The 14,547-nt window shown below is 32.6% G+C and overlaps 1 protein-coding gene across 3 annotated transcripts in view; it reads left to right on the forward strand.

Annotated features, from left to right (window-relative positions):
- Nucleotides 1-14,547, forward strand: part of LOC111051291 (leucine-rich repeat protein 1) — an 81,897-nt gene that overhangs the window by 41,738 nt on the left and 25,612 nt on the right. For all 3 annotated transcript variants that reach the window (XM_039432634.1, XM_039432632.1, XM_039432633.1), the window contains exon 4: nt 1,839-1,951. In XM_039432634.1, the coding sequence (XP_039288568.1) occupies nt 1,839-1,951 (113 nt within the window). The remainder of the gene's footprint in view (nt 1-1,838; nt 1,952-14,547) is intronic.

Here is a 14,547-nt window from a genome sequence, read left to right on the forward strand (position 1 = left end):
CATAAACTATATTATACAATCCTACTCGGTGGAATGGGGGAATTCACAATATGACAAGCAAGAGTTGATAGTAATGAATATTATTGACACAAAGAAATTTACAAATCTAGGCATGGGAAAGTCAAATTCAAGATAGGTTGTAGATAATTATGTCTGAAGCATTGTATGAAATAATAACAAAACCCTGAGGGGTTTTGAAGAAAGGAGAGCATTAGCACACAACCGGGTAAGAGAGAGAGTTAGAGAGAGAGAGAGTGTGTGTGTTAGACAGAGAGAGAGAATGAGAGAGGAAGCAATAGAACTAAATAAGGTTGAGATAAGATACAATGTCACGCAGGAGTATTGTCCAATGGTGGTCACACACACACTTCTACAGTCACACTAAGTTCTAAAAAGAATATTTCAAAGAAAGTACAGTCTGTGACAAAATTGAAACCAGTTTACTTCCAAGCTATTCTGACATAAGCGTCAAAAGCTGATAGCGACAACCAGAGACTGTTTTCCAGGTAGAGAAATTAGTCACGGACTCGCCCTGCCAAAACAAGACACTTCTTTTTCAGCACAAGAACGACAAAAGTGGCCACCGCCAAAACAAGACTGATTTTCAGTGCTAGGATGGATGTGTCTGACTTTGACGGTGGTGTATCCTGACATCGCCCCCTTTTTTACTATTGTTTCTCTATGGTATTATCGATTTTGAAATCATTGATAGTAATTCAAATCATACAACATGTTTTCCAGAACCTAAAATGTTTTTTTAATAATAGTCCAGTCAATGTAGATATGTAAAAGGGGGTGTGAAAATTGTAGTTTTGATTTTTCAATATATTGTTTGGATACATAAGAGAAGTCCAGAACCAATTTTTTGCATGTAAAATCTCCTTGTGCGAGATATTGAATGGCCCAAACACATGGTATTTTCGGTTCATTTTCCAGTTTTCAGCAATTTTCGCCAAATCCATTAATCGGACAGTAAAATTTGCTCTCGCCTTTTTTCAGATAAGGTATAAAATTCTGAATAAAATGAAATCAACCGGAGCTCTCTATATCTAATCTGTACTGAGCTACATAAACTAGTAAAAATGCAACAAAATAATAAATTTTAATGAATTTTAGTTTCCAATCAACAATTGCCACAGTTCAAATGTATAATTCAAAATTCCTCTGTGCATAATTTTGTGCGCTCTACCCGATCTCAGGCTGAAGAGCACAAAATTACGCCCAGGGGGATTCTGTATTATACATTTGAAATTGTGACAATCGGAAGATATTGGAAATTTCGCATGCGAAAACTGGTTCTAGACTTCTCTAATGTATCCAAACAATATTATTGAAAAATCAAAACTATTATATATATTGCAAACACCAATGTATATATAGGTAGTGACTGGACTATAATGTTTTAAACAAAGGTTAAAGGGTAGGCTAGAGAGTTTCGGGTTTTCTTCTAAATTGCCTTTTTTATATTATTCGAAATACGGTTGTTCAGTTATAATCGTATAATGGTGTTAAATTTTGATGAAAAACATACTTGTGCACTTGTGAAATTGTTATTCAAGAATATTACATTTTTCCAAATGGACTCCCCTTCTGAGTGACCCATAACACCAACCCCCACCCAAAAATGTATTTTCTTACTTATCAATCGTGTGTTTTAACCAGCGAGGTAAACCGGGAAAAACGTGAAATATACGGGAATTTTCTGAGCCTGATTCAGTGGACGATCTGTATTAGTATCTTGGTGTTACTGTCAATATGTGTTCGAATAGTTTTTTTTTGTGCTGAGGATGAATCTAACATAATTATTTCCTTTATAATCAGAATTCGTTATTTTTCAGTTGAAGTGTCTACCCGTTGAATTGGGAAGATTCAACAGTTTGGTGACTTTGAGGTTATGTAATAATCGGATTGTCAGATTGCCTCCAGGAATAGGAAAACTAAAATCATTAAAGTAAGTATCCTACCAAATCAGTTCATTTCATTGACAGTATTGTATTCTATTACTCTGTAATATTTTCCTGCTACTCTTTTATTCATTTTTGAGAATTCTGATCAACATTTTCGTCAAATATCCAAAACTATAATACATTTTTCAAGAATCGTTTATCATTAGTTAGGTAAACGGAACACGTGACATCCTTTTTAAAAAGATTTATTCAGGAAACAAACGGTCATAGTGACTGCCCAAAATACAGAAATGAGACAAACAATCTCAATTACTAGAGCTTATATACTATTCTAAGTGCTGTATCAGCTACTATACGATAACAGTGGGTATAACTTCTCCCTCCCCAAGTTTGGAGCTGTCCTCAGCGACCAAAAACTGATAAGACCCAAAATACAAAAACTGGTTAAAACAATATAACATAATACTCAACAAAGCTATCAATACATACTAATACAAAAGTTTGAGAACAATTTTTCAAGTTGGAGTTTCGGTTGGGAGGTACGGTCCGCCTAAGTTACAAGCTATTTGTTTCTTATCAGGAATATTTCGATTACAAAATTTCAATGAGATTTTACTTTTGTAATAAATTACAACAATTATTATCAACAGCACAAAAATTCCAATTGGTATAAGAATATAATGAAGTAGGTAATTGCTTTCAGCTGTAAAATCCTCTATAATTTCTAGTGGTTTTTTTCACTTTTTGTGTAGTTGAGAATTTGATATTGTGGTAATTATTCATATTGAATGAAAAAGACTAAAAAATTGTCAAAGAACCACTGATTTATTGATAATTAGAAAGACCGGTTTCGGTTATTACACCATTGTCAATCTCTATTTCTAGTGGTTCTATATTTAGATTAGCTTTATGGATCAAGTCAAAAGATAAATTTGTATATAGTGTTTTCGCAGGCTGTTCTGAGGGTAAGGATACAATGCTTTCCCAATAAACGTATGGTTCTAAAAAATTAAACAGCTTTTCTGATTCTTCAGGGTTCAATAATTGAGTCTTCCTTGGATAAATTGTAATGTTTTGATTTTGTTTACTTATAGTGCAAGTGGTAATATTGAACATCAAATATTTATTTATGACTTGAATGTATCTTATAAAAGGTTGAGCCTCACTTATAACTAGAGATTTACAATCATGAAGGTCCTTATCGTCTAAAAGTTGACTCATACATTGTAACATATTAAAATCTGATGGGCAAACAAAATCCCTATTTGGGAGAATTTTATAGGTCTGAAGTGAAATAGCTAGTCTAGTATCGCCAAATGCGATAACGATTATTAAAAGATTAGATAATAACAGGTATAAAATTAGAACAGCCGAATAGAAAAAGAAAGTTATTTGCTACTTATATTATATTATATAAAGTATTGGAAAATTTGAGGTTAGGCTTAAAATACCTACTGATCGGCGACATAATGATCGATCAAGTCGCATAACGTAAAATCTAGCCAGACACCTTGGCAAAAATTTATTGTAAACAAATGGTATGCAACTGGAGGACTTTAAAAAAGCACATGGCTAATTGTTGTAGAGGGAGAAACAACTTATAAACCTTATAAAAATATATTATATGTAATAAATATACTTAAACCACCAAATAAAAATAAATTAGAGTATTAAGGAAGTGGGATGTTCCTAGGCGCATGTATACAGTAGTGAATTTGCATGGACCAATCAAATTGTAGTAATCGATGGGCGGCAATAGAGAGCCGATTCAAATGTATTTATAAATATTTCTATAAATGATAAGATCTTATAAATTTTTATTACTCAGTTTATGTAATGGATATGGCCTGAGGACATATAAAATATCATAAATATGATATAGGTAATGGTTTAGTAGATTGGCATGGACTATTTGAACCTTTAAATGGCGTAGTAATGAATTATTTAAATTTATGTAAATTTGTAAGTCGGAAATGAAAATTGTAGAAATAAAAGTAGAACCTGCACACTTGCCTGCGAGACACCACTATGGAAGGACACTAAAATTTGTAGAGCACAAGACCCTTTATTACATTGTACTTTTTAAAGACTTAAAGTTTAAATTCATTTATTAATTTTCTATAAGACTTAGTGATGCTGCATTAAAGCGAAAGTCATTTAAATATTTGTTTAATCCCTTGGAGAAGACGACTTTGGCCACCAAAAATCCAGGACTACCAGGAAATTCGGATCGTCACCAACAGCTTATAAAAATTCAGCACGTGAGTGATATATCATCGAAATATATAAGTTAGGGCGCCCTCAGTGCTTTGAGTGAAACAAATATAAAAGCTAGCTCGTCGGAAAGGTTATAAACAATGTACTTGATTTTACATTCAGAAATAGGGATTGTATTGTCACAGAAGTAACGCATAATTACAATACTAGAAGCTCTGCAAATGTGGGCCTACAGGTCCCTAGAATTATTAAATCAATAAACCGCACAAACCCGTTTTATGTTTCCAACATCCTATTAAGAAAAGCCCCAAACAGAGAAATAGTTGATCCCACTGTTGGTATTCTTGCTTACAAAAAAATTATTTGTAATTGGTTATACGAGACTGGTGCCTGTAACTCTGAACATCTGCTGGAGCCTTTGTACTCTTAATTTATAAAAGAGTAACTCAGACATACCGTTTAAGAAGTCCCCCTAGCTTCGGAATCAGGAAAAATTTTTGCCATCTGCAAAATTATAATATAAATGACTTGCCTTTTATGTACCTACCTTGATTCTTATTTATCTCCTTTCATTGCCGCTGTTCTTTGCTCAAAACTTTTTATTTTTTCCTTTCATTTTTGAATTTTTTATTTGACACTTTCAATTTCAAATTACTTAGTATATGACGGTACTCGTCCCACACACAAGTCTATGACTCATGTGGGACTATACCTTTATTGCTGGGTCAGAGCACTTTGATTGGGTATTGTGTAGGCTATTCATTACATGTTTATTTCTATTTATTTTTTCTAATGGAGGTTTGTGTTTTTTTATCATGTTACTTATTTAATTTACGCTTTGCAAAATAAGACCTTCAAGACTTTGTTGATTATTGGATTCTTCTGTATGTCTATCGATTTAGTCATTCAACTATAGCTATTCATGTAGTTTAGCCTAGATAAAAAAAAATTTGTTCTAATCATTAGTCATTGTGTGCTGAATACCTCAATAAAGAATTATTGAATTGAATTGAATTGAAATATTAAAAAATAATATAAAACTTGTGCAAGTCTTAAGAAGGTATAAGAAATATTTTATTAAATAAGAATAAGTCAATTTACATATCCAAAGGTACACAAATTAAAGGAATATTAAATTTTAATCTTGTAATACAAACGCTCACTCAATCATTGATTCTATTTAATAATTTGTAATGATATAATGTAGCTCTTGTTCACTGGATAAATTGATTTATCTATTTCCATCAGGGGCCGAATCTTATACCCTGAGATATATATATATATATATTATTAAGAAATATACTGAAAATTACAGAAATTAATATATTTATAATTTCTGATTTATCAATTTATTATTCTATGATCTTTGGAATAATATATAAAGTGAGATTGTCTAAATCGACAAGCAACAGCAAGTCGATACCTAAGCTGCATACCAATGAATGCATATTAACAATGAATTGAAAAAGCACATGGTAATGTTTCGTGCTAAAGAGCTAAAGAATAGTGTACCAGTCTGTGATATTTTCTTTTGATATATTTATTCTTGTTTTTATTGTGTATGTTTGTTGCTCTATATATATTTCCATATTTATCCGACTTTAATATTTATTCGTACAATATATGTATCAAGTTTTTTATGGTGTACCATTTATTTTATTTCCCAATACCACGCAGGACAAATCTCATATCTATTTATTAATTATCAGTATTGAATTATTAAGAGAGTTACCATCCGATTTTATTAGTAATAGAATAAGCTGGTTTACACAACAATATATTGCATTATTAATTAAACCTCTGGAAATAATTTTTTCCAAAGATTTCTATAAATTGTCCTTTGTCCAAGAGCAATGAATGGCAAGAGCTTCTGAGCGAGCCTATAAGGATTTATCGAAATTGTATTCTAAAAAACCACGACCAGGCTTATATATTTTCACACTCATGCTTTACCGATTGCAGCCAAACCGAGGCAAATCGTTATTCATTAAAAAATAACGTTAGAACACTTATTAACTACTATTCTAGACATATTCTTACAATAATAATTATTTCTTATTAGTACACAATCTCCTGCAAACAATGAGTTGTCTTTTCGAATTATGAATGACGGATGATCAACAATTTTTCGCAATTCATTTCCTTTTACGGCTGGATAAGATAGGAGGAAAAATGTCTCATAGGCATGAGAATACAAAGGCAATTGTATAAAATACGTAATGAAATCATTTTTCACATGACAATGTGCAGACCCTAGCTGCCACAAAATTTCGGGTTCATCAGAAATGAGAGACAATTTAGCCGAATGAATTAATAAAGTCAATTCGTTTCTAGACAGAATACTTGAATGGATTATGTTTAGTCGACAAAATTCTAAGCTCACCATAATATCGTCTATTTTATTTTTTATGAGAGTCAGTGTGTTGAATAAGAAAGAATGTTGTTGAGTTAGCTCTATTGAAGTGAATTGAGTGGTGATTGAATTAAAATAACTTTTTAGTTTGACATTGTTGGCATGAATGACATCAATCTCATTGTTAAATTTGTGTATCAAGTTTTTATTGATTGACAATTGATTTTCGACATTATGCCCTAAATGATATTCGTTTGCTTGCACTTTCTCTAAAATTTTGTCATATTTCGCTTTGTCGTCAGCGTCCATATTTCCTGTAATCCAGCTAATTGCGGAACCAAGTCCGTTTATGAGACCTCTCTTAATTCTAAGATTATTTATATGAATATGATCAAATTTTAACTTAATATCATCTAAATACAAACGTAAAATATTACAACGATTCTTATCACTATCCTTAGCTCTTAAAAGGTTCACAGAGTCTTCAGTTTAAGTTCAACATGTAGTGTTAGTTCAACATGTAGTCGTGTAATGTTTATGTTGTGTATGTATGTGTATGTGCCATTTATAATGAAGGAGTTGTGTACTCGAACTGGTGTGATGCCAGAAGATTTGGTCAAGTCGGTTACTTTATAGGGAATTTATGGGAACTTAAGGGAATTTATAAAATTGTTCTAAAAATGATTGAAATTGATCAATCCCACTCATATTTTACATCAATATAATCAATAAATCATCAATCTATTTCATATTGATCAAGCTCAGCCACATTTTACATTGATATAATCAATGAATCATCATTCTTTGAGCCAGTTTTTGCTCACTCACTCACTGTCTTTCAAATACTCGTATAGTCCAGTCAATGGCAGATTATATAGGGAAAATTTTGGAACACAATTTTTGACCCCGTAGCTCTTTTAAGGGTAGTAAGGGGGTAAACATATCAAAAGTCCTCACTCCTACCCCCTGTGCTAAGGTGGTGGGGGTGGTTTGAAAGTGCCATATTTTGTTTTTTGCATATATCTCGTACAATATGCGCCTTTCGGAAATTTTTGTCGAACACAATCATGATATTAAAGCACTCAAATTATCCTACAAGTTTCATTTCCAACATTTTTCCATATCTCTGATAGTTTTCTAGGTATGAGCTCTCTAAGGTATCACATTTTGAAGAAAACCCCTTCCGGCTCCGATTTTTTCATCTTTTTGGCCTTATAACTAACTTTTTAACGATTCATTGAAAAAATCCATACTAATCACGGCTCATAGAGCATTATATTCTCTTCAATTTCATCTATGTTCTCATTTATTATCTCCCAACGATTGTTGCAGCCGTTATAGTGTTGAGTTTGAAATCTTCAGTTTAACAACAATAGATCAATTGTCAGGGAAATTGGGAGGGAATGTTTGGAGCACAGTATTTGACTTCGCAACTTTTTTTGAACTAGTTAGAAGGTGAACATATCAAAAGTCCTCATCCCTACTCCTTGAGCTTAAGGGATGAGGGTAGTTTAAAAGTTGCATTTTTTTATTTCTGGTTGACACGCATGTAACTGGGAAACAATGCATTTCAGCGACATAGCCAACTGAGTAAAAATGAAGCAAGATAAATTTCCTAAAAGTTTTGTACAGTGGAGTTTTGTGATATCTTATTTAGTTTTTGAGATATTCACTTTTAAAAGTGTAAAATCTTTGAAAATACAGTTATTCTTCCAACTTTTTGCACTTTCAAGGCTTATTATTCAACAACAATGCATCGAAAAAATGTAATTTTTTTACACAGGGGGTAGGAGTAAGGAATTTTAATATGATTACTCCCTTACTATCCTTAAAAGAAGAGCTACGGGGTCAAAAAATGTGTTCCAAATTTTCCCCTTATAATCTTTCATTGACTGGACTGTATTAGAAAGACGAGTATTTAAAAGACAGTGAGTTGTAGAGCATTCAATTCTCTTCAACTTAATGTATTATTTCATCATTTTATGCTTTCCATCAGTTTTTATAGCAGTTTTAGTGTTGAGTGTGGTAGGAGTGAGGACTTTTTATATGCTTACCCCCTCACTATCCTTAAAAGGACTGCGAGGTAAAAAAATTGGGTTCCAATCTTTTGCCTCTATATCTTTTTGAGGATTCGTCATCGTTGCCTGGACTAGTATTTTATTACAAGTAAAGTGAGGCTCAATGACTCTTGAAAGGTTCTGAGCTGTGTAATTATTTTCTTTTTAATATTGAATTAAACTCGAGTATGCTCCTTTTTTTAGTTTAGCCTATTTTGCTGTATTTTATAATTTCTTATTTTTGGATTTATATTAGACTCTAATCTTTATTTAGGGGGTCTATTATTTTTGTGCGGAGAAATTGAATAAAGTCATGCAATGAAAGTTAAATTACAGTCATTACTTTGTTGACTTTGTTTACCTGATTTACAGGCATTTATAAGTAAGTAAAAAAATCTTATTCAACTTGTAAGACATGAAAGTAGCATGATTATAGTGGTGCAATTGAATGATTTATTGAGTGCTTATTTTTCATTTCAGTCTATGAACTTCAAATTACTGTTTTCTTTGAACTTACTACAATTTATAAATTATTTATCCTTATATTTCTTACATAAATCTGATCTGTTGTATAACAGGTGATTGAGACCATGTGTGACAAAAAACGTCTTTTTTCGGTCATTTTTTATGAAAAAAATCATAAATTTCCTTAAGTTCCCATAAATTCCCGGGAATTTATGATTTTTGGGAATATTTCCTTTGAATTCCCTGGAATTCCCGGGAATTTTACATCACTAAGTGTCATTCAGAAAAGAATTCTCAGAGATGCCGAATGTTATTTCCATTGGTGTCATTTTTAAGGTGGAATTGAGTGTGTTATTGAACGCAATCACGGTCGTTTTCATGTTGGTTTCAGTAGTATTATTTCTATTTTGAAGTTGGATAGAATTTAAAAGTTCAATTAGAGTGGAGTGAGTTCGTTCAATTAACCCTTGCGAGTCTGGATGACCAGGGGTAACATAATAAGTTTCGACTTCATAAAGTTTTAGAAAATCACGTAAACCAGCGTTGTCAAATTCTCTGCCGTTGTCCATCTGTACGATCTTGGGGGTTGGATAGAGAGAAAAATAGTCGAAGAGATGGTCTTTTACCTCGATTTGATTGAGACTCGTGAGGGTGTAGACTACGAGTCGTTTGGAGAAACAGTAGATGATTGATAAAAATTTACGTTTGTCATACTGAAAGGCATCAAGTTGCAGTTTTTCAAAGGGCTTTGTAGGAGTAGAGGATACTTTGTATTCTGCACGAATGGGGCGACGTTCGTATTTAGTCTTTAAACATATTGGGCATTTGTTTATGAAGTTAGTAATATCACGCATCATTAAAGGCCAATAGTACCGTCGTCGAATGTGTGAGTAACTCTCTGGAATTCCTCTATGATAGGTTTTTCCAGTATGATAATTATTGGAAACTACTTCTTTTTGTTCGTCGGGATCAGTAATGTCAAGATTAACATTTTTATACCGTTTAATCTTAACTGAAGTGAAACTTTCCTTAACGACTTTAGCAAAGTTATTAAACATTGATTCGTACTGATTACTCAATAAACCATCTCTTGAACAATATACACCATAAGACTTAGTGGTATTCGGTTTCAGGTATTCTAAATAAAATTTGTTTATGTGTTCGAAATCTAAGGGATCTTGAAAACAGAGAAGTAATCTGTTCTTATCAAAAATTTTCTGAAGGGTAGGTGTTTTGTTTCCGCGTTCAATAAGTATCTGATTATGTTCAACGTTCAATATTTTATCGTCGTCTACTATCTGAATTTGTTCATTTGAACTGTCTGCTAAATGAATTGTCACAAGGCTGTCAGTGTCATTATGAATTGGTAAAGCATTGTCGTCAATTTCTTTAGTTGGTGATGAGTATCGGTATGATCGGCATTGTCTTCACGGAGAAGAATATAGTCATTCATATCGAAAACAGAGCTACCAGTTCCACAATCATTATTTTCCATATCATGGGGCTCAGAAGTATTAGCATTAGCATTATCGTGATTATTGAATCGAGTTAAAGCATTCGCGATGTCATCAAGATAACCATTAGGATCATCTATCCAAATCGTGGTGGGTCATCGTTACTATTCAACTGAATCAAATCGTCTATGTTTACTTCGTCAAAGCCATGAAAGGGTAGGTCTTCGTTGCTGAAGCCTAAAAAGTCATTATCATCGTTGTAATTGATGGGCTGCGAGGGTATGCGGGACAGTGCATCTGCCTCGTGATTGGTTTTTCCCTGCACGTAATTAATCTCAAAGTCAAATTCATCTAAAAGTAACTTCCATCTGAGTAGTCTTGAATTAGGTTCTTTTATGTTTCTAAGCCATTGTAAAGGTTTGTGGTCTGTTTGAATCAAAAATTTACGTCCGTATAGATATGGTCTGAAATGTTTGCATACCCATACAATAGCAAGTAGCTCTTTTTCTATAGTCGATAAGTTAACCTCGCTCTTATTAAGTGTTCGTGATGCATAGGCTATTGGGAGGTCATTACCATCAAACTTCTGGGACAATACACCTCCGATGGCAAAGTTGCTCGCGTCTGTGGTGACAAGAAACTGTTTCGAGAAGTCAGGTAATTGTAGGATGGGGCTGTTTTGTAACATTAGTTTCAAATTTTCAAAAGCCTCCCTGTAGTCCTTGCTATTGGGATTGGTCTTTTGATCTTTAGATCTTTTCTCAAAGCAGCAGTGAGTGGTTTAGCTATTTTAGCATAGTTTCGAATCATTTTGCGATAGTAACCGGTCAGTCCAAGAAATTGTTTGATTTCTTTGGCGATCTTAGGGATTGGAAAGTTTTTTATGGCTTCAACTTTAGAGGGGTTAGGCACCTTTTTCCGAAATGATGTGCCCTAAATACAACAACTCACGCTTGAAAAACTCAGTCTTATCAAGTTGAATTTTCAAATTGTATTCTTTTAGTTTCATAAATGCCGATTTCAAATGCTTTAAATGTTATTCGAGGCTATCAGAGAAAATTTTTATATCATCCATGTATACCAGTACATTGGTCATTCTTGAAAAAATGATGTTCATGGTCCTCTGAAACTTAGGGGGTGCATTCTTTAACCCAAATGGCATACGTAAAAACTCGTAATGTCCGTGCTCTGTTTTGCCAAACAGATCTTCAATGTTGGGTAGGGGGAATTTATCATCAATAGTTTTATCATTCAATTTACGGTAATCTAGAACCATACGGATTTTCCGCTTACCTGATGCGTCAGGTTTTTTGGGAACCACCCAAATAGGGCTGTTGTATGGCGAATTGGAGTGTTGGATAATTTTGTTTTGTAGAAGTTTGTCGATTTCAAGTTCAATGTCTTCCTATAAATCTGTGGGTATCTGTATTTTTTTGTGTAAACGGGAAGATCGTCTTTCGTATTGATTGTATGTTTTAGCAAATTTGTACTACTCAAGGGATCATTTTCTCGTTTTATTATTTCAGGGAATTGCTGAACTAGGCTAATTATTTTAAGTTTTTCTTCCTCGTTCATGTGACTTGTTCATAATAGAGTTGGTATATCTTGAATTATGTCTGCCAAGTTTTCAGGACAATGTATAATAATAACAATAATAATAATAATTTCTCTGGATATTGGACGACACATCCAGAGGAGTTTATTCATAAATTCATACATTACATATTTTTTCATACATTTTCAATAATATAACAATATTCAAGTTTTATAAAATGATACCTCACTATATAATATATGTGTCGAGGTTATCATCAAATTAATACTAATTTATGCTACAACAGATAATACAAAAAAATCCAAAAAATCTAAAACTATATCTATTACCCTGAGCATCACCTAGTACAAAGATACTGAACCGAGGTACTATTTTCTACCTATAAATTACCTTATTTAAAAAAAATATTTCTTAAATCTAAATCCTACTTACTACTAGTTCCTCACTACTTTGTATCCCAATACTGAATAACCAATGTCTAATTTTTCTTTTGAAGCTATTGAAATTTTCCTCTCCTTCGATTTCTAATGGTATTCTATTAGATATTGTAGGCCCTAAATATCCTAGTGATCTTTGCCCAAATGCTGTATTCATTCTTGGTACTTCTTGATTTTAACGTTCTCTTATTCTAGTATTATGGTTATGATTTATGATATGGTTCCTATTTTGATGTTTTTTCATATACTTTAATAACAACAATATATACAATTGCCTAACGCTGAGTACTCTATTTTCTATAAATGATTCTACAGTTGGAAACCGGATTTCCCTGTTTCCCCATTATTTTCAAAATGCGTTTTTGAGTTTCAAATAATGGATCTATAAAACTGAAGTCAGCTGCACCCCAAACTAACAGACCGTACCTTAAAAGAGATTCAACTAATGCTAAGTATACAGTTTTTAACATTTCTTTGTCTATGATACGCCTTAATTGATCGAATTTGTATATAAGCTTCCTTATTTTGGCAGTTGTATATGTTATGTGCTTGTTCCATTTCAATGAATCATCTACCATTATTCCTAAATAATTTATATTGTCAGAGCGTTCTATTAGTGGGCAATTACAATTATTGTTACTATTTCTATCACAATTATGAAGCTTCATTGTTGTCATGTGTGGTTTTGTGCTATTTGTTAAAGAAAAAGCTAAAAATTTTGTTTTTTCTGAATTTAATGACAATAAATTATTTCTTAACCAACTAGTGATTTTTGTGAGCTCTATCTCTGTTGTTTGGAACACTTCTTCCCAGTTTTTTTATTGAAAAAGGAGTGCTGTATCTTCAGCAAAGGCTATAATTCTACCTTGAATTTGAATGGAGCACAATTCATTTGCAAAGATCGAATACAAAATTGGTCCTAAAACTGTTCCTTGAGGTATTCCAAACTTCATGGACCCTCTGCACTCATATGGTTCTCAACCTTTGTTTTTTGCTGTCGATTGCTGAGGTAGGATCTGAACTTTTAAGTGCCACTCCTCTTATACCTATTGCCTCAAGCTTTTTTATTAATAAGTCATGGGAAACAGAGTCGAAGGCCTTTGCTAAATCTAAAAATACTGCTAGACATTTATTCTTTTCCTCGAAATTGCTAGTTACAAATTTTGATAATTCTAGTACAGCTAATTCTGTACTTATACCTTTGCGGAAGCCAAATTGTTTAGGAGAAAGAATATTATTAATTTCTAAAAAGCTTATTAATCTTGATTGAACTAGTTTTTCTAAAATTTTTGATACATTGCTAATCAGTGAAATAGGTCTATAATTACTAATAATTAGTTTATCACCTGCTTTATGTATAGGTCTGACACAGATTTGCTTCATTGCTCTTGGAAAAGTACCATATAACAAGCTCAGATTGAAAACATGAGTTAAAGGTTTAGAAATTAAATCTTTTATTCCTTTCAAGGTCCTGTTATCTAATCCATCTAGGCCTGGTGCACTATTGCTGTGTGAAGAATCAATTGTGTTTATTATTTCCTTTTCATCTATGGGGAAAAGAAACATATTATTTGGTACATGCAATTCTGGTACATTATCTGCTATAATTTGGTTAATATTTTTATTCAGACTCTCAGATATTTTGTTAGCCATACTCTCTCCAATATTAACAAAGAAATTATTCACATGACTCAATAGTTCTCTAGGATTATCTTTCAGTGTGACTATGTCACCATTAATTCTCAAAGCATTCAGTTGTATATCCTTTATCTGATTTGAATCTGTAGCATCCTTGATTATTTTCCATGTATTCCTTACATCATTGTTCGCTTCATTTAGTTGCATCTTGAAATAATTTTCTTTTGTAGTTTGGATGAGTGACGTCAGTGTATTTCTGTATCTTCGGTAGTAGTTAGCAAGTTCTCCGTTCTCTGGGTCCAGCTTCCTTCTTCTATTTAGAGAATCCCTTGCTCTTATAGCTGAGATAAGTCCTCGTGTTATCCATGGTTTTATGCTCTTGATCTTCTTCTTTTGTCTGTAATGATGTGTATTGCTCTCCATATGTTTTTGTAGAATTTCTAGGTACTTTTCGTAAGCTGAGT

Source organism: Nilaparvata lugens, chromosome 7 (genome assembly GCF_014356525.2).
Source record: "Nilaparvata lugens isolate BPH chromosome 7, ASM1435652v1, whole genome shotgun sequence".
NCBI lineage: Eukaryota > Metazoa > Arthropoda > Insecta > Hemiptera > Delphacidae > Nilaparvata > Nilaparvata lugens.